Source organism: Pterocles gutturalis, unplaced genomic scaffold (genome assembly GCF_000699245.1).
Source record: "Pterocles gutturalis isolate BGI_N339 unplaced genomic scaffold, ASM69924v1 scaffold27813, whole genome shotgun sequence".
NCBI classification, from domain to species: domain Eukaryota; kingdom Metazoa; phylum Chordata; class Aves; order Pterocliformes; family Pteroclidae; genus Pterocles; species Pterocles gutturalis.
The window spans coordinates 52,996-74,084 of NW_010119020.1; the positions used below are offsets into that span (position 1 = coordinate 52,996).

Genomic DNA, 21,089 nt, shown 5'->3' on the forward strand with positions numbered 1-21,089 from the left:
GGAAACCTCTGCTTTGATTTGTTATTCTCTGCACTTGGCACTGAAACTCATACAGATGATGTTTTCAAGAACTCCCTAAATGTTTTTCGGATAGGTCAGGGATTTGAAAACTAATCAGTAAAGCTCATGAGAAAAAGGAGGTTAAATCCTAGGCTGAGGGAGCACAAAGGGAGAAGGAATTTATTTTGTTTTATAGTCTCAGGTAGAGGCCTGAAAAACAGATAATAAAAAACCATAAATAACTTTCACAAACTCTGAGGAGGCCTGGTACCAAGTACAGCATGTGTCTCCTGCGTTCCTGGAGAACCATGTAGTGCTTCTCGCCCTAAATAAGGGTAGTGATACTGGCAGCCTCGTTTATCTCGGATACAAGCTGGCAACTTCAGACAATACTTAGAGAAGACAGCATCTTCCCCGGCTGCTTCTGAATGAAGGATTCCGTGTATCCAAATGTTTGGATATTGGATATTTTAGAGCTTGAGGTGATTAATTCCTACCGTCATTTATGCGAATTTTACCTTAGTTAAGAATTAGGTTTTGACACAACAGTGTAGGTCATATGTACAACAAGATGAAAAAGTTCTTAGCGCCTTTCCCATTTAAGCCATTTAACCCTCTCTTTTGGGGTCTTCTTCCATTCAGTCTGGGGGTCCCTTTGGATATTGTTGTAAGAAAGGGCAGAAGGGGCAGGTCCTCAGCTAGAAGTTCCATTTTAACACCATTTGTAAGCAACATAAAAATGTGGGGAGTACAACATAATTTAAGTTTTCTTATGTATCTTCAAGTTTATATATGCAAGTTAGTATTCTTGTCCTTCTTCACCATGCAAGTTATCCTAGTTATCCAGGAATCAACAAAGAAAAAAAAAAAAAAAAAAAAAAAAAAAAAAAAAAAAAAAAAAAGAAAAAGCAATATTGCTATCTATAGCTTTCTTTTCATTTTTAGCATATCACATTATTTTGATTTCTCTGGAGTAGTTCTTCAGTCTACATACCAAGCACTCTGCTTTTCTTGTATCTCATCTCTCAAAGAAAATACAGTTAGGTTTTCTTTCTGCATTTTCTTGCTAGTTTTCCTGTCTTAAAGGGGAAAGAAAGTAGGCAGTTCTCTTAGCCTCCATTTTGACTTACTTTGCTTATAAAAAGTTTGGTAGGATTTGCTTTATGTAACAAAAAAACCTCAGGGTGAGTAACTGGCGTGCATATTTTCCTAAGGCCACTGTAGAACATGCCTGCATTAAAATATTTCATTATACACTCACCTGAGGCAATAATGCCAATGATTTTCAGTATTCCTTACTTGAAACCCAGAGCTTTGCCTGCCTTGTAATTTAGGTTTGTACTTTGTTTCTCAGAATATTATCAAAGTCGGTAGTGCTCTACTGGACCCCAGCAACAAGGAGCACTGGGAGCAAATTCAGCGAACGGAGGGTGGTACTGCTCACCTGCTCAGGCACTATGAGGAATATTTCAACAACGTGGCCCAGAACATGAAGAAAACCTACATGAGACCTTTTGTCATTGTTGCCACTAACATCAGTGAGTATTTGTGTTGAAAACTGCCATTTTGTATTAGAGCTTTAAAAATGTGCTAGATAGAGGTGCTAGCTATTTGTTTTAATGGTACCCACTGAGAAACAACGTAACTTGGATTTTCTAATCTAATTGGTGTATTCATTTCAAGTCAATTGAGCCTTGATCCATATCTCTCAGTTACCATGCGGGTCTCCTGGGAGATGACCGATCTGTTTTCCCTCTGGGCCGTGCCACTGTTCCGTGTGGCATTTTGTTGCAGCCACAGGAGTACACACAGGTGGGAGGGGCAAAGTTTGTAAATAAATGCAATGCCTTTTGAGACCAGCTAGTATGGTTGAACATAAGTAGATCATGGTTTTGAAAAAATCACCACCACCTGAAGAATTACTGCAGTACAAGAAAAAAAACCCTACTATTGGTCATATACCTCTGATTTTCACATGCTTTCCTCCCTGGAACCTATCCAGAAAATCATCTTCTTTAGAAACTCCTATGCTGAAAGGTATTTTCTCAGAATCACCCATCCAAGCCCTCAAGCACCCTCCCAGCCTTGCAAAACCTGTAATCAGAGCAAAATCCTTGGGGTCCAAAATACCCATAATGGGTCTAAACTGAGCAGAAAACATCAGATGTACCTAGGTATTTTTCACTCCTCTAACAAGCAAATAGCAGTTCCTGCACTTGCAGAGCTGTGATGTACTTCATAGGTGTCCCCGCGGTACACATGCCAGTGAAGAGCAGCAACCACAGCCTGGCTGGCGTCTTTACCCATTTTCTCCCCTGCCCTCTCCCATTTCTTTTTCTCCCCAGGTAGCAACAGTCTGAGCTGATCAGGTGTTGGTGATAGTTCTGCTCTGAGCGGGAGGTGAGACTGGGTTGGGTGACCTTCAGAGGTCCCTTCCAAGCAGCATTGCTATCTGATTTTTATTTCAGACCTGAAGAAGGGCTTATGTGCCCAAAATCTTGTCTGATTTTCCCAACTATACCCATTGGTATAAGAAGTGAATTTACCTTTGCCTACAAACCTTGTCCTGGGAGTGCTTCAAGTTTACTGTCGCGGGGGCATAAAAAGCAAAGGCATGAGACAGTGAAGCTACAAAGTTATGAAGTCCTGCATCAACTCCAGGGGAGAAGGATTATTGTTGAACTAAGCCAAACCGAAATATTTTGATTTCTGTTTAATAAACCAAATCTAAAACATTTCCTTTTGATTCAGAACTATCACAATCAAAATATTTTTATCTTCGCATGCAGAAAAAAGTATGCTCAGCATTTTAACTGAACTGAACCGAGATGAAAACAAACCCCAGAATTTCTTGCAGGTTGTAAATCGTTATTTTTTTCAATCAGCTCTTCCTGAGTAAAAAGGTGTGAGCTTGGGAGAGATGCGGCAACTCTGGCCTGAAAGGGGTCTGGTTTTTTTTGAATGGCTTTTGCAGGTGAACATGGTGTTAATGGAGTTTCCTAATGGCTCATCTGGGAGTTATTTAGAGACTAGGAAAGGAACGGGAATTTGCAGATCTTAACTTCTTGTAGAAACTTGGAGTGGATCACAGCTTTCGGTGTAGGGTTACCCCCAGGACTTCTAGCTTCTCATTTTTACTAGAACATCTAAATTGGCACTCAATGGCTTCTCTTAAATGGGTAGGTTTAAACCAACTCAGCTGCTTTTAGATATTTGGCAGTTAGACAACAGGCAGAGCTGATGAGGTGAGCCAGAGAGAAACTGCTAGTGTAGAGGAAGGAGAACTGGACTACTAAGGGGTAGTCCAAGGTAAAATCTAGTTTATTTTCTTTGCTTAGCTGACTTCGCAGTTTAACAGATGTAGAAGTGTGTCTCTGAAGCAGCAGATTTAGCCTTCCCTACAAGAAGCAAGTCTGAAAATGGTACATGCCACTTCTATATTCCCAGTGTTTGCAGTAGTGTTTTCCTAGTATGATACTGTCTTGTGATTTCCTTTCCACTACAAAATAAATGTATAATTTGATAAATGTCACATAATGCTCACACATAAGCTTTTAGTTGTCGTTTAGGGTATTAATTGAGAGAAATTAAATTTGACTATGTATTTTAGGGTTTAAATTTCTTCTCTGCGTTGTGCAGACTTTTTAACCTTTCAATCATGTTTTATTTTGTCACGATATTATATGTGAAAGCATTGAAGTTAATTTTATGGGAAACTTTTTCCCCCCCAGTTATTGCTGTTGACATCTTTGACAAGTCTAACTTCACGGGAGCTAGAATACCACGATTTCATGAGATTAAAGAAGATTATCCAAAAGATCTGGAGTCATCTGTTGTCTTCCCTGATACTTTGTTCAGACCTTCAGAAAGGAGAGGTAAAACCCTTCTGCTGCTGTTCAGAGGGTAATTTTGACTAGCTCCCAGGGAGCATGATTGATCCTTGCAAAGCAGAGTGGTACTGGGGTGAGAGCAGGGCGACCATCTACACAAGCAAACATTATTTAGGGATGGAGCAGCTGTGCATACTTCTGAGGCATTTTGCCTGCCGGCAGCAGTGGAAGCATGGGGGGCTGCGTAACTGGCTGTACCTGTCTGTCAGGTCTCATTCACAGCCCCTTGGACAGCCCTGTCAAAGCACGAGAAATGCTCTGCCTCCGTTCCCACCAGGATGGGGTGGGATGGGACAGCCACCTGGAGCCTGCAGCCCCAAAGCCACCTTCCCCGAGTCCCTTGCAGAGATGGAGGGAGGTGGTGCGAGAGATGGAGAATCCAAATCTGGGAGCAGAGATGTGTTATCAGAACTACACAAAAAAGAAAAAGTCTTGAGCTGCGCAGGGAGGTGGGTGATGAGGGGACAATACATGGGCAAGTACCTGTTTCCCGGTGTCTCTGGGGTACCTGGAGGTTGCTGAGAGGAACCACAAATTACCTTGAGCGAGGGAAGAGAGAGAGAGAGTAACTCAAAGTGCAACAATTATACATGTACCTTGGCTGAATATCCTCTGAATGTGGAAATAGTAACACTTGTGAAAATAACGCATAATAATTAATAAGCTAATACAACTGTATGACTTCTTCCTCAGAAACAGGGCATCTGCTTGTATAACTCATATCTTTTCTGTAAGAAAAAGGAGAATGTGAATGTTAAGAAATCTTGCCAAAACTGAAAGCTCATTGTATGACAGAATTAGCAGGGAGAAATTCCATGTGACCAATTGGTGTATTCATAACACTAGTTATGCCATATATAAAGGTACATGCTATTTGATAGCATGCATATTGTTATATACTTAGGATCTTCTAGCTTAGAAATGTCTTGTTTTCTGGGTAGACTAAATGGTTGTTTGTGGTTCAATGGTTATTTGATTATCAGCTATATAACTATGAGATGTGCTAAAATTTTATTAAAAATATCAAATATAGCATTAGGAGCATGCTCAGTGCTGTAAGCCTAGAGTTATAACAGCAGTAGCATCTCTGTATCTTTGCAGAGCAAAATTACTAGTTTAAATGGTAGCTCCAAAGCTGTGTGGAAAGAATTTAATATTTCTGTTAATTCCATAGCAGTGCCTACAGTGAAGCCTTCAAATCAAAAATTATCCTCTAAGGTGAACAGTGATGCATTAAGCCCTGAGAGTGCTTTTGCAAAGAGAAAGAAGCGACACCCAGATGACTCAACACATCATACGGTTGCTATGGTCATTATATACCGATCCCTGGGACACCTTCTGCCTGAAAACTATGATCCTGACCGAAGAAGCTTGAGGTAAACTTCAGACCTGTTTGTGAATTGTGCAGACCCCTTGTTCCACTTGCTGTGAGTGTACAGGGGAGGCAGAGCTACTTTTATAGTGACCAAATGTCATCTGTGCTGCAGTTGTCACCGCAGTACTGTCTCTGGTCAGTGGAGAATAACCATGTCAGTAGTGCCAGAAGCTTTTGGAGGGATGAAATATTTTTATTTGCAGAGCCTGCCAAATCAGTACATTACATTTTAACATTTAGATGACTGTGCAATTTTTCTCCTTCTGCAGATTGCCAAATCGCCCTATTATTAACACACCTGTAGTGAGCACAGCGATTCACAGTGACGGGGAGCTTCCTCCCAACTTGGTGGAAAAGCCCATCATAGTGGAGTACGCCATGCTGGAAACGGAGGAGAGAACGAAGCCTGTCTGTGTCTTCTGGAATCACTCCATCATGTATGTCTCCTACCTGTTTTAGGGCTGTGCCACTGGCCACTGTCTCAGTAGCAGAGAAGTTCTGCCCAGGAAGATAATTCGGGAGGAAAACCCTTTTTTCCTCAGTTTATTCAACTGGCAACTGATCTGTGCTGGAATAGAGCCACATAGTCATTTTCCACCAACCTGAGATAAATGAAAATAATCATCCTAATTCCTCAAACAAAGGATTGGCCATGTGGTTTCTAACAAACACAGCACCATCCAGTCTTTCTGCAGGGTTCATTTTCACCCAGCAATAATAAATTTCACAATTTCCTTGTAATTGCTCATGCTTTTTGCCCACAGATGTATGTCTGGACAGGCATAGTCCGAATCCAGTGCCTGAATTCATGGTTCATCTGAGGTCCTTAAGTTAGGACTGTCATTGTCCCAAGCCCCCTTTTTAGAAGGGCATCTGCAGGAGATAGTTCAGTTCTTACATGGGCTGAATCGTCTCCTGTTACTCTCCAGTGACTATGGACAGAGTACATGGCAAGCAGTTACCCACCCATGATGCCTCAGCCAGGACCAGTGAAAAAAAATTACAAACCCAGGTCTTCATATTGGTAAAAAGGAGGACTGAGGTTTTGCAGGTAAAATTATGTGAGTAAAGATTAGAAATTTTTGAATCTCAGATTTTTTAATCAAAAGCCAACCTAAAGACAGTTGCACTGGTAAGAAGCAACTTACCTTTCATTCCATCAGCTGTTGTGGATTTGCTTTCATTTGTTTTAGTGAGAAATTGGAAGGAGAGGAAAAACCTTCTTTGGGACTGTAGGCCTTTTGAGTTGTTAGGAAGCAATCATAGTACATAAGCAGAACATAAGGAGAGAGTATTTGACTCTCTAGGAGGGAAGTGTGAGGGAAAAGATTAAATATTCTGAAGATGCCTCATTTATGTCTTTTGTATTTAGTAAAGTTGAAGATACAGACATTTATCTTGAAAACGTGAAAAATGTTAAGAACTGTATATGCTCATAAGTGTTTTGTTGGGTTTATGGCATTGTGGAAGCAGCACAGTCCTATTGGAGATATTTCAAGAGGGTGGTTAAAACAAAAGAAAATGTGTTGAGAGAGAACTACACACTGTGCAAGTTATGATTTCACAATATTGTAACTATTACATATATAATGCAATTTTTCAAACATGAGGTATATAGTGAGAAGATGCCCAGGGTAAGAGGAATAGCTGTTACTTGTTTTCTAATAACCCAAAAACTCTAGTAAACCTATGGAAAAATCCATTAAAAGGCAACATCCTGTGCTGGAAATAAAAGGGCAAACTAACCTAGGAATTGTTTGCCTCCTAGTCAAAATCTTCAGGAGATTATGTTGTTGAAAGGATTGAAGAGGCAACAGAAATCTGTTATGTTGGCGATAATAAACTACTCCATTTGCCTGCATGTAAAGTAGTGTATTTGCTTGAATGTACAGACGATTCTGCCAATTATGGGGGAATGGCAAGTCCTTTTTCATAAATTTTTAAACATTGTATGGGCTTGAATAACTCATTAGCTCTAAAATGATTCATCTGCTAACTATTTGCTGGCAACTTCAACAGCATTGTTGTCTGTGTTACATTTTCCTACAGCCACAGTTGAAAAGCAGCTCTTAAACTGCATGTAATGAAAGAGTTTTTTAAAAGTGAGTACTTTTCAATAGAAAGTGATTATTAGAACTGTTTAACAAATATTTTATTGCTGAATGAAAAAGATGTCCTGATATGATGTCGTATCTAATTAGAAACTCTTTCAGTAACTACAAGACTATTTTTATTACTCATTAACTTCAGAATAGAATAATAAATATTGATACAAAATAATTTCTGAAGTCACTGGAGTTAACCAAGGCTGCACAGGGAAGAATTTTTAAGGGAGCACTTCCTTCCCAATGTTAATACAAGAGATGTCCTGATATAAAATACTATTTACTGCTTTTAACCTTTTCTTGTGTACCTTCCAGAGGAGTGCTATAACAAGACATGTTACTGCTGAAACATATTTCACATAAGAGCTCTACAAGCAGTGTCTAGATCTAGGGAATTAGACATGACTCAGAAACGTGTATCTCTCCGTATTTTTTACCTTTGTTATGGACAGTTTGCTCTGTGCAATTGCTTCCCCATATTGCTTGTGTGGTCACTGACTCAAAATAAATTTTTTTTAAACTTTTTTTTAACTCAAAACAGATTGTTATAAAAACACAAAATTTGGCTGGCAAAGCCAGATGTCATATCAGAAACTACTTCAACTGAAGGCTTTTAAAGTTTATTATATTCTTTCAGGCAGGTGACAACTATAAATATTTCTGTCTTGCTACTTACGGTCCTCTCTGGTTGCAGAGCAAGAGCTACAATAGCAGCGGGAGGCAAGGGGAGATCAGAGGGCTGCTCTCAGAAATGCCTTTTTTCCCCACAGGGTTGGCGGGACAGGTGCCTGGTCCTCCAGAGGATGTGAGTTGTTTTCCAGAAACCAGAGCCATATCGCTTGCCAGTGCAACCATATAACCAGCTTTGCTGTCCTGATGGACATTTCGAAACGAGAGGTGAGTGATATCAGGCTCATGATTTTTGAGGGCTTTGGTTTTCCAGGCCTTTGACTCAGAGCTTGAGCTTGAGCTTTGAACATGATTCAGAGCATTGTCAGGAGATTGATCCCATGTTGCAGTGTGTTAGGGGAACGTCACCCTGTGCCTCACAGCACCCGGCGTTGGGTCTGCTGAAAGGAGCTTCTTACCCGGTCAGTGTATAGCATAGCCAGCAACGCAGAACTGCACCAGGCTGCAGAAAGCCATGCAGAGAAGGGAGTGAGGCAAGATTACAGACACATGATAGTTGTGGCATCACTTGCTATTAGGTCCATCTAGAATTACAATAGCAGGGACAAAGACAAAAACACCATAGGTTTTTCACCATCTTGGGATAGCCTCGACAGGGACAGTCCAGCATCAAAGTCACAGGGGATTCTCGTTTAACTGTCCCCTCCCTCTGGGTGTTGCCTGTGTGCACTGAACCTGTTAAGTGATTTAAGAGGTGGCACTGTCCACTTCTGTTGGTCCTAAAGCAAATGTGTACGTTGGCTCAGTGGTAATTAAAACACTGACATTCTGAGTAGTAGATTTGACTGCAGGAAATGGAAGGAAAAACTCATGGAGGTCCTGTCAACCTGTCTTTCTGCAGAATGGGGAGGTGCTTCCTCTGAAGATTGTCACTTACACAACCGTATCCATCTCGCTGGTGGCTTTGCTGATCACCTTCATACTGCTCGTGCTGATCCGCACACTACGTTCAAACTTGCACAGTATCCACAAAAACCTGGTGGCTGCCCTTTTCTTCTCTGAGCTTGTCTTTCTTATTGGAATCAACCAGACTGAAAACCCGGTAAGAGTTACTCTTTTCTTATTGCTAGAGTTGTTGTTGAGCTTTAAATCAGGGGGTTCATGTTGCAACTTTTACCTGTTCCCATCTGTTTCACTTTCTCTTCTTTTTTACTTCTGCTTGGAATCAACAGTCATTTGAGAAACATCAGACTTTTTTATTTTTGCGTGTTTTATGTGATTAATAGCAATGCCAGGAGATAGGACTATATCTTATTTTCAGAGAATATGTGACTGCAGCCCTGTTGAAGGCTTATCCCAAAAGCTGAACTCTGAATACTGATTTCTTTCTTCCTTTCCATCAGTATGTTTTGTCTTGCTTTGTCTGTTCAGTAGGAGGCTCTCCAGTTTCTCCTGCAGCAGGTACCTCACAAGCCCAAATGGCTCCTGATGTTGACTGGTAGGTTATCAACTACATGTTGCTGTGCAGGTGCTAATATGCGTGTTGCACACCCACCATGGCCTTTCTGGAGAAGCCACTTGCCAGGCATGGGACAGCTTGCTACATCCAAGAATCAGGAGGAAACCTGTCGCTTTGCTTTGTGCCTTCCAGGCACAGGGAATGTTGGCTTCAGCCCATCATATCTGTTGCCAAAGCTTAGTGCAGGCACCTCCAGTGTTGTGCATGTCAAGAAATGCAAGCTGTGAATGGACTGAATATGAGATATATGCCACACATGAAGTGTGTATGTTCTGTCCCTAGGACCTCATTGCTATCTTAACTGTGTAGTATTATAGGTAGTATTGCTGCTAATTCTTAGTAGGACCTGTCTCAAAAGTCATGTACCATGCAGTCAGGTAGAGGACAAGCAGACAAGGGTTCCAGCACTGCCAAGCTTCACAGTCGACTTTACCAGTCAGTAAACAGATTGGGGGTGTGACATGCAATAAAAATTATGTCCTTAACAGATATGAAGAATATTCAAAATATTGCTGTAGGGATCATGTGAGCACACTGAAGAAAATTTATATTCTAGAAATCCTTTACATGTTGCAGTCTAAATTTTGAGAGGGAAGTACAATCTTGAGATGAAAACACACACACACACGCACACACACAAAAAATTAACCGTGATGATTCCACATTGTCCAAGCAGCAGAAATGGGAGAAAATGCCTACGTTAAATGGGTATCATCACTGTTGTGGTAACAACACCATTGTGCCTGATGTGTAGCCTCACTTACTATATAACTTAAGCCTAAAGTGTCACCCTGGGTTATGATATCCATTTGAGCTATAACATGCATTTTAGAAAGTATCTGACCTTGACTTAGAGATTTGGTGTGATGGCAGAGTCCCTTACCTCTGTTCGTGTAAAGTGCCATAGTATCTCATCCCAGTTAAACATGCTGTCAGATTTTGTCTAATTTCAACTTCCAGTAACTGGGTGCTGTCAAGACTTTTTCCTAGTAAATTGAGAGACCTCTCTTATAAAAAGTGTCTTCTCAGGAAGCCTCCATTCGGTAGTATTTCTTTTGGAAAACTAAATAAAATTAAGCTGCTTAAATTCTTCCAATTTCTAAGATTCAGGTTAGTCTGTTGCCTTTTTTCTGGGCTTTCTTCCCTCGCTTTACCTTCTAGAAAATTGTGAATGATAAACTGGACAAAGCTTTCCAGCTGGTAGTGTTGCTTCCAGTCCCATATTCCGATATTCCCCTGCACCAGGAACTCCATTGACCTGCCCTCTGGGCTATGGTCTCACATCATGTGTGACCCATGTTGTCTTTGTTTCATAATATATGAGTTTCCGTATTAAACTAACTTTGCCCAGATGAACTCACCTTGCCAATTGATCCACAGCACTCCGTGTAACTTGACCTTTCCCATACCTTCTTGAGCACACCACTCGTATTTCACTGAATTTCACCAGCAGGGAGTTTGTACTCTTTCAGTTCTCCAACATGAACACTGAGGAGCAGGGGGCCAAGCCCACATCCCTGCAGGGTCTTACCAAAACTTATGCAGTAAATGATGGCTCCTCATTTCTAGATTCCTTTCATAATATCATGAAGCACCAAGCAAAGGTTTATAAGAGTAGTAAAACAGTTCGTTATAGCAGTACCACAAATACTAATGGTCAGACTTGGTGAGACTGGTCTCTTTTGCTCCTTCCCATTTTCATGCTTTTGGGCTCATGTCATGTACTGTTACCAGGACTCAGTGAAACACCCCAAACCTTTAACCCACTTACAAAGATCTTTAAGTTACAGAATGTATTTCATACAGCAGAAAGCCACTCCTTACAGCCTACCCAGTCAATTTGAGAAGTTAGGAGGGCTGTAAGCCATGTCTGCTTGGGACAATTATTCATCTGTCTGTATGGAATGAGAGTTGTCTAACGAGTCATGCACTGATGAACATAAAGAGGGAAAGAATGCTGGAGCACAAATAATGCTGTGCTGCTTGGCACCCAGCCTGGCTTTTATGGGTTTCTGTAAATTAACAGTCACATTTCTGGGCGAGGTTTTAATCTTTCCTTGGACTATTGATAGGAAGTGATTTATTTTCTTTCTTTCTTTTTTTCTTACCTGAAAAAGGTAATGTTCAGGGCAGCAGTCTACTCACAAGCATTTAGCAGTAGGAGTGAAAAAAAAACCCTGCTTACACAGAGGGAAGAAAGATCTTTTATTTGGTGAGCTACGTTTTCAGTAACACTTGGTGTTATAATAAAGCTGATGCAGTAAGTGAATCCAGAAAGTTGGCCGTGTTTGTATGATTCCTTTGCTCAGCAGAGTTAAATAGGGAAACTTACATTTCTGAGCATTATACCGTGAAAAAACACTAAAAGTCATGCCAAAATCTGAAAGCAGGATCAGTGCTGCACAGGAACAAAAGGATCCAAAACACAATGTAAAACATTTTGAAACAAAAATTGAATGGTTGCACAAAGTGCTCTTAATTCAAGCTTATCAACAGATCCTTGGCAAAATACTTTACTTGGCTTCTGAAAGGAGAAGGTTAATTTAGAGATTTCAATTCAGGTGTCGGAAGCTTGTGGTCATTCCTGTTTTGACCGATCAAACCGTTGAGAAGGAAGGCTGGTTAGCAGATACTAAAGAAACGCAAGTCTGTAAAGGTTAGTGGTTTCAAGATGGCTGTTTGGTCACAAAGATAACTTCAGCTACCAGTTTGCCCACTGTAGCTGTTACTCCTACACTAGGTCCCACTAAGGACCTTGTCTCTTTGGTTTGAGCAGGTCCTTCATTTTTGCTGCTCTCAGCCTGGCAGACCTGAGTGGTCCACTTTATGCTGCTGACATAGGATAAAAAACAAATCCAAACCTGGGACTGGAAGCTCCAAATCCTCTTGTACCTAGCTGAAGATGTGAACGAGCAGGCCAGCACTAACCTACTTTCTGTTTGTCTTCATGACTTCTGTGCCTGACTGCAAGTAGCACAGCCTCAAGAGGAGGGTAGAGCCGAGCATTTCTGGACCCATAATATCCTAAAGCCTGGCAGTTAGGGCGGTTTTCTGCAGTGGATGAGAAGGTGGTTAACCCCCCCACTCAAGCCAGGTAGAGCTTAGAAGCCACTTTGTAGTCAAATACTCTGGTTTTGACATTAGGTAAAAGGTTGATCTGCGGAGTAGGTGGTGATCTACTTCTGGCTGCATCATTTTAGTCCAGTGATAACGGCCAGGCATCTTCCATGACTTATTGAAGTATAGATATGCAAGGTCTGCAGGGTTCATCAGGGAGGGGCAGAGCTGCAAGGACAAAAGAGTCTGCCACTGCCTTACCCCATGGATGCATCCATGCTTTTGCTTCTTAGTTCTTTTTTAAAGAGTCCCAGAAAAGGAGCTGTAGATGGAACAGGTGTCTATGACACAGTCACATAGGGACAAAATGGTTTGCTGGTCTTACACTAGATCATAGGATCACATCAAATTTTGCCTGTTTGTGAGACAGACGTTTCATTTAACTGGTAAGAAAATTCCTCAAAGAACTGCTGGAAAATTTTTGGTTAAGGTCTATAGATCATCTGTTGCTCATGTTCAGCATGTTCACTTTTCCTGGGCTGAAGCTTTATGGATTTTCCCCCAGAAGTGAAGTTTTTCAGAGCGAGAAGGACTTTCTCAGGGACTGGTCCTAAAGTGAAGACCCAAGATCTGTCTCATACCTCTCCTCCACCTCTGTCAAACACAAGGAAAGTTTCTTTGTACTTCTTTATCTACTAGTACCAGGCACAAAACAGTGTCTGCTTTAAGAAAAAACAAAACTGTACCAAAATAACACACTTTCTTTGAGAGAGAGATCTCCCTCCACAGGAAGAAGTGAAATAGCAGAAAAACCCCATAGGATGGCCCTTGATGTGGAAATGGGAGACACCAAGTCAGTGCAAGGATGAGGGTGGCCCTTCTGAAGAGCAGTTTGTTGGCTTTGCAGTGAGACCAGTTTAGCTGATGCCGTTAAACACACTGTGGCTAAATTCACGGGAGTGTTATCGTGCAGGCAAGACCCATACACGAGACAGGGCAGAGGGTCTGCAGGCTCCCTAGGGGCATCCCCACCTCCTGCTCTGCATGAGGAGAAAGAGCCAGGAGCTCTGCCAGACCTGCCCCTCCTGCGAGCAGAAGGAATTTGGTCAGAAGAGCCAGAAGTCTCACCTGTACAGCAAATATGCACAGAGAAATTAGCCACAGAATGTGAAGAGAAAGGGTAGTGACCAAAAGCATGTTGGGTTGATAGGGTAAAGCTGAACCCGACTTAGAACAGGTCACATAATTTACAAGAAAAAAAAAGCTTTCACAATATGAACAGCTTTTCTGAAACTCTGAAAAACTTAATTAAAGGCAGTATATTTGTTCTGACAAAAGCTTTTCATTACACTTGCCTTTAGCTGCATGGGGGAGTCGGTGACTCACCAGGTTGTGATTCAGAAGAGGAACTCTAATTTCCCTGCCCTTTCCTTTCTGCAGTTTGTGTGTACTGTGATTGCCATCCTCTTACATTATTTCTACATGAGCACCTTTGCATGGATGTTTGTGGAGCAGCTCCACATCTACCGGATGCTGACTGAAGTGAGGAACATCAACTTCGGGCACATGAGGTTCTACTACGTTGTTGGCTGGGGCATTCGCTGGGGCTTCCCTGCCATTATAACAGGTACACTCAACCACCCCAAAACAGCTTCATTTCCCTTCCCTCCCATCTTACTGGCCAGGTTCAGGAAAGTTACCTATCCAAGACAGCTCTGGGTACACTCAACTACTGCTGTCACTTCAGTGTTTTTTTGAATAAGGGCAACAAACACCAAATCAAAGTCTAGCAGAAGTCAGCCTGAATTCGGCAGATCTGTGCACCAAACCTCTATTGCCCCAGTTGAAGTGGTACTGAGGATTTTACAATAACATAGACATAATTGCTCCCAGATTAAAGCAGGACTTGATAACATTGCTTGAGAAGAGCAATATTTTTATTTTAACAACAACACTAGTAGCCTTCAGAAATTTTCCGTCCTTGTGCTGGCACCTTGGGATATGGACACACGGTCTCTTGGGGAGGTAGCTGCAGTGGCTTCAGAAGCAATGCTGCCCACAGGATATTGCTGCCCTTCACTGGACATTCCCGTTGCCTAGCCTCAACCAGCATTAAAAGCTCCCTGAAGGGGATTTCAGCAGTTCTGTTTTACTTGGCATAAAAATGAGCTGGGAATACTCAAGCAGCCTTTTACTTCATTTCAGCTACAAAGGCAGTAACTTCCAGTTGAGGAAAAGTAATGAAAAGCTGGAGGCAGTGATCATGTAAACTGTTCCAGGGTGATCCACAGGAGCACATCCATCTCCGCCCTCACCATGCCTATTTTTGCAATCAGACATTTCCAGTGCTACCCTAAGCACATGGTGCTGCGTTAAATCAGGCAGACAGCTCCTCAGGAAGTGCGCTTCGCAGAACAGTTGGAGTGGGGTTTTTTGGTTCAGCTATTTCAGCATGTATCTGTTGCCATGTGGGAAATCAGCTCATAGGCAGATAGTTAACTTATATCCAATTACTTTTATTTTTACAGATAGCAACATACTGTCAACAACGGCAGAGGTTTAGATGTCTCTCAGATCAAACAAATAGCTGTCACTCGTATATACTTGGAAAAATATGGAACAAGTTAGAATTTTCAAAATATATGGTTTTTTTTCCGATGTGACTTAAGAAAGTGTAATACAGGAATATAACATAGGTTAGTATAAGTTAGCTTTCATTTTGGAGAGCTGGTAAGTTTTTTGTTTTTTCCATATCACCCTGTGCATAAATAATTTAGTCTTATATCAATTTATCCAGAACACAGTGGAAGGTAGATCTCAGAAGGCACTGCCACTCTAGACGTATCTCTGACATTTCAAATAGAAATTGTCCTTGAACTTCTAGAACATTTCAGACCTGTGTAACTTTTATCACTACATACAGGACTACTGCAATATATGTAGGAACGTTTAAGTGCCATCAGATAGTTGGCAGTATCATTTCTGGTAGAAAAGGAATATTATCATTAAATAGCAGTAAACAATTTGCATTTCAGAAGCATAACTCTTCAGAAGAATTTTCTCAGAAGGATTTGCTGTTTCATGTTTAGTTTCTCTCCTGAATTTTAAAATAATTCAGACCTTCTCAACAGCAGCATTATGCAATCTAAATATTACAAGTACACCATTTTTACATTTTTCTACTTAGATATTGTTCTCTGTGATATGGAACTATTCTGCACTTTTAAAACTATGCGTTAGGGTTCCAGGTTGTCTCCTGTAATTTAAATTCTGAATCTACTCAATTTGCACTTCATTTAAATGAAAAGTCAGACCCCTATTACTGAGCAAGTCAGAGGATTTTGTGAAACAGGACAAAGAAAACTAAGCCTTTAGTTTGCCCTTCCAGGTTTAGAAATAATCTGAAGAGAAAATTATTTCACTATAAATAGCACAGTGTGGGATTTCTTGCTCCTGGAAGACTTTGTTACTGTACATATTTTAAATAATCTTCTTTTATAAGCTTTAAATTTTAGTATACCAACAGTAAAAAGGTTCCAACTTCATAACGTGCATCTTAAATGCAATTTCTTTTAAATTGCTTTGTGAGAGGATTGTGTATGTTTCTTAATAGTGGAAAAGTCTAGATGTGGGAAGGGATTTTAGTCTCAGACATCCAAAGGACTTTTTTGTTTTATTTGAAAGATAAGTAGTCCATTTTATCTTTTTCGTAGCTACGCTGAAAAAAAAAAGAAAAGAACCTCCAGTAGCAGTGGCTTTATTCTGTTTTGTTTATTTATTTTTTCTATTTTCTGTGCTCAAACTGACATTCATTTCAAGCTGGGACATAGTGGTCCTAAGGCATCTGTGATGGGACCAGGCTATGGGCAGAAAGGGACCTTGTCCTTTGGGTGGGGGAAACTTAGCAAAATGTTTACATAGGGAGCACTCCAGCAGAGAAGAACCACATTTAATCGCAGCATAGAAGAGCAAATTGCCTGAACAAAAGTAGGATGGAAGCTAGGAGAAGGCTTACAGCCATCAAAAGAGTGCAGATCTGGAATATTCCTTCATGGGCAACGACAGTGGAACATTTTTAATTTGCTTGAAGCTTGCTTATTTTAAAATGTAGTTTGATCCATCTAGGAGAGGGATTTCATTACTTTTTTGCCTCAGGAACAAAGGGCTGAATTTGGCACCCAGCAAGACCCCTCCAGTTCTGCGTGTCTTCATGGCAACATGCTAGCCAGTTGGCATATGTGTGTTGTAACTGCTTTGCCACAAAGACTGCAGTGGTCATGTTAAAACAGGTTCTGATACAGCCCTAAAACCAGTATCCCCCAGAAAACAGCACTTTCCAAATCTGCAATTTGCTGTGAATACTGAGGTGATGAGTCAGGAGAGAAGTGAGGCTGACCTGCAGTTGCCTAAGTCACATATGGCTGCTGAGCCTACAGAGCTCAGAAGGTTCAAAACATGCCCTTCCAGCAGCACCTCCCCATGGCGTGCCCTTGACATGCTCCCAGGATGGGTGCTGGTCCCCACAAGATGCTCAGCTCAGCCACAGGACCAGCAACAGTTTCTGCCAACATCAATGAGCTATCACGCAGCCCACACGCTTAGTCTGCACAGGACAACCAGGCTGCAGCATTTAATTGATGTGCCAAAATTATTTGCTATATTACATTGCATTAGCTTAATTCTGCCTTTGAGTGAAGTGTTAATTTACATATTGTTGACTCCAGTAGAATTTGAACCACATACCTGAAGACTGCAATTCACCCCATTTGTTTAATGGAGAACTTCGGGATTTTGAGAGTGAAAAAATGCTGCTGTCTGCCAGTTACTCTTAGAGCCAGATGTTTGGTCAAAACCTAGTTTAAGTCCCACTAATGGGGAAATCGTGTCCTGGGAAACAGGCTGTGTCTACAGAATTACATCTGTATAAAATACTTTATGGTCCCTTAATCATTTATGGCTAATTCTTTCTGGATGGCAACTGCTGAAGGGGGTGGTGGAAGAGCCAATGGGAGCAGGGAGGGAGACCAGTCCTATCTCATTCCACACTTCAGAGAAAACAGATCCAATATCCACGCCTTTGCCAAATAGCCAGTTTAATTTTCGTAGACTGTAGGCTTGTACCAGATGTGAATATTGGCCATGGGCCAGCTTTAAGCAGTGAGAGTGAAATGCAGCTACCTCTCCCTTTTTCAGTGTCTTTTAATCAAAGCACATGGTCTTCAATTAAAAAAAAAAAAAAGCCATTTATTAATGCACATAAACTGTCTTTCCGGAGAATGGCACTGCCATCAACCTTGGCTGCCTGCTTGAGTCAGGGCATACGCTCAACACAATAGGTGCCTCCAACGCCTAGACAACACGCTGCAGCCGTTTACCATATGTCATTCACCATAGGCATCACAGGGATCAGTTTCTGTATGATGGTATCTGTGTCTTGAAGAAGGAAGACCTCTGCAGTATTTTGTAGGTCAAAGGCAGCAATCCCAGTCCATCGCTGTACAGGTGAGGTGTACGTCACCAAATCAGATGGCACTGTAAATCAGCAGGTGGAGGTTGGACTCCCTTGGAATTGTCCAGGCTTTGAAAAATAAAACAATAAAAGGTGTGTTCTTACCTTGATTGCCTTGGGGGCATGAGCAAACTCCATTTCCAACAGCACTGAAAGCAAGATGAGGTGCCTGGGATGGCCTGAGCTAAGCGCTTAACTCCCGTGAGTTCCCAGCTTCCTTCGTCTATGGTGTTATTTTAGTGACAGCAAGCTCACAGCAGTTAAGAATGCACTTGTTTTGTAATACAGACATCTCCTCAGTTATGATTCATGTCATTCTGCTGCAAAGGCTTATTGAAATTCCTCAATGTGTCACTCACCCTCAAGGCTTCATCACACTGTGTGAGTATGACTGTAAAACTGCGCTGAAACAGAATTAATTTGGGACTTGCATTTATTGTCACTTTTATGCAGGTGAACTTTGTTCTGGTAGACAAAACTCATAGTATCATTTGATGTGGAGTGACCAGCATAAAGGTTTTGATTTACAGAAGTTTTATTTCAGTAGTTGCATTGATTTTGATTTCCCAGACTCTCCTATTGAACACATTTTGCCATTATCATTTTGTGTGTCAGATAGTGATTTGAAAATGTTCCTAGTTATACAGAAGGTCTCAGCAGCACCTTTCTGATGTACTTTCTCTCCGTTTTATGACCCAGGGCTTGCTGTTGGTCTGGATCCACAAGGCTATGGGAACCCTGATTTCTGTTGGTTGTCTGTTCATGACACCCTTATCTGGAGTTTCGCCGGACCCATTGTAATTGTTGTAGTTGTAAGTACGGTGGAGTTGGCAATCTGAGCTGTCTTTTCCTTGCTGCTACCTTTTCTTTTATGTTTTGGCAACCAACAGTCATAATGTGAAGCAACTGTTGATGTATTCGAGCTTGTTTCTTTTGCTTAAACAGAGCAGACATGAGCTAAGCCCCTGGAAGTCAGAGGGCTGCTTGCCAGTGTGAAGATCTCATGTGGAGCAATGTTTGTATCGCCAGAAACCTATTTATTTTTTCCCATTTGCCTTGTTCCATGTTTGAAGGATTGGTCAATTGGCTTATAAAACAAATCAACAAAATGAGCCGTAACAAGTCTCTCCATCCGGAAGTCCTAAAGGCCCTTCATCCAGAAGTTCTAAAGGAATATTAAATAATTCCAATTTCAGGAATTTAAAATAATTGGCTGGTGATTAACTTCTCCCTTAAAACATCCCTCAGTAACAGAGCACCAGAAGGTACATATCCGTGGTGTGACTGTATCTTGAATACCATGTCTGGTCTCCTAATCTCAAAAAGTATGAAGTAGACCTGGAAGCAGTATAGATTGGGGTCACAAGTTGTCAGAGACATGGGACAGCCCCCACTGGAGAAGCAACTAAGTGAAGGGCTAGGAGCCTTCAGCCTAGAGAATAGAAAGCCTCTCTTCTCTAGGGGATAGGGAGGAGCTTGTAATAGCATGGTGGCCTGGAGAATATGACCGTGGAGCCAACTGTTCAGTGTCTTTTACAACACAATTACTAGCAGAAAGTGGCAGATTCAGAATAAACAGGACGAGCTACATCATCGCTCCACAGGGAGTGAGCTTAGAAACTCATAGAAACAAGACAATGGTGGTCATAAAGCTCTGCGTGGTTTCAGGAAGTAACTGAACAAATTCCCCATGAGTGATCAAGTACAAACGCACCACCCCACCTAGTACATCCCAGCTGTGGAAATCAGTGGAGGCTGGAGGAGTATTCAGAGGTATCATTATATGCTTGCTCTGTTACTATATTCTGCTTTGGCCCAGCTGAAACAAGATGCTGGGCTGAGTGGACTCTGGTCTGGACAAGGACAGCCATTCTTGAGTTTTTATGTTTCACCCAAGCCTCTCTTGCATACAGCTGTCGTACTGGGTTTCATCTAGATCAAGTCCCTGGATGTTCTTGATTATGTTAGCTTGAACGAGATGAATCTTGGAACTTCGAGACATGTAAATTGAAGGAATAACATTCTTGGCACCACAAACCATTTTAGGATAAAAATTATGTTGTCATTGAAAACTGAGCCCTAACAACTTTATAGAAGGAATCCATACTGCTGTTTCAATTTCCCTTTCAGATAAACACTGTCATTTTTATACTGGCAATGAAAGCATCGTGCAGACGAAGGCAACGTTCGTTTGAAAAAACTGGAGTCATGTAAGTTTGCGTTTCAAAACCTGTAGAAAAGTTCTGGCCAGGAATGATAAGGGACGGAATTGCCTAAAAGCAAGTGTTGGGGTGGGAAATAAATAAGATATTTGGAGGAGACAGTCAGCATTGGTAGAGGCAATTGGAGCTGCTTCCCCAGCACCTGCACAGGTTCCCTCAGAGCCTCTGTCAAACCTTCACCATGGTGCTCCACTACCAAGTGGTGACAGGAGGGAAATGTCTGGTCTCCAGATGGTATCATTATAGTCCTTCCAGATTTTTTGTCATACTCCCTACTACACTGTCACTTCGCCTCCACCCATGGCATGACCCATGCTCACCCATGGCTCAGAAGGGTCTCCTCTCACAACTGCCTGGGTGACCAGCCATGTTGTGGCAGAAACCCATTGAGGTTCCTGTGCTGAGGACCAGCCTCCCCCCATCCTGCTCCCCATGGGACAGGCAGAAAGCCTCGCAAGCTGCAACCTGCCGCCTTCCTGAGCTGCTGTGGCAGCCTGTTCCCATTAATGTCTGTTTTGCCCAAAGCTCAGAATTTACCTGTGAACTGAAACATGATTAGCTGGTGGCAAGACTTCTTTTTTTTTCAAATAGGTATCTGTATGAGATTTCAAAAGACTTCTTCTAGCTATTTGTTCAGCCCTGGCTGTTAGGTAATTTTTTTTAAAGTTTCTTTTTTAAATCTCCCTAAACAAGTGGAGTCTAATTGCTACTTAACGTCAGCTATTTTACTCATAGTACAAAACTTTTGCCACTAGAATTGTGACCGTCCTTTAAAAGCGTCT

General features: G+C 41.6%; 1 protein-coding gene across 1 annotated transcript in view; it reads left to right on the top strand.

Moving 5' to 3' along the window:
* LOC104463922 (cadherin EGF LAG seven-pass G-type receptor 1-like) overlaps positions 1-21,089 on the top strand; it is a gene marked incomplete at its 5' end in the record, with an annotated part of 77,969 nt that overhangs the window by 48,735 nt on the left and 8,145 nt on the right. The window contains 9 exon segments of the mRNA XM_010076436.1: positions 1,355-1,538; positions 3,732-3,875; positions 5,065-5,266; positions 5,535-5,702; positions 8,141-8,267; positions 8,902-9,102; positions 14,017-14,203; positions 18,785-18,897; positions 20,216-20,295. Of these exon segments, the coding sequence (XP_010074738.1) occupies positions 1,355-1,538; positions 3,732-3,875; positions 5,065-5,266; positions 5,535-5,702; positions 8,141-8,267; positions 8,902-9,102; positions 14,017-14,203; positions 18,785-18,897; positions 20,216-20,295 (1,406 nt within the window).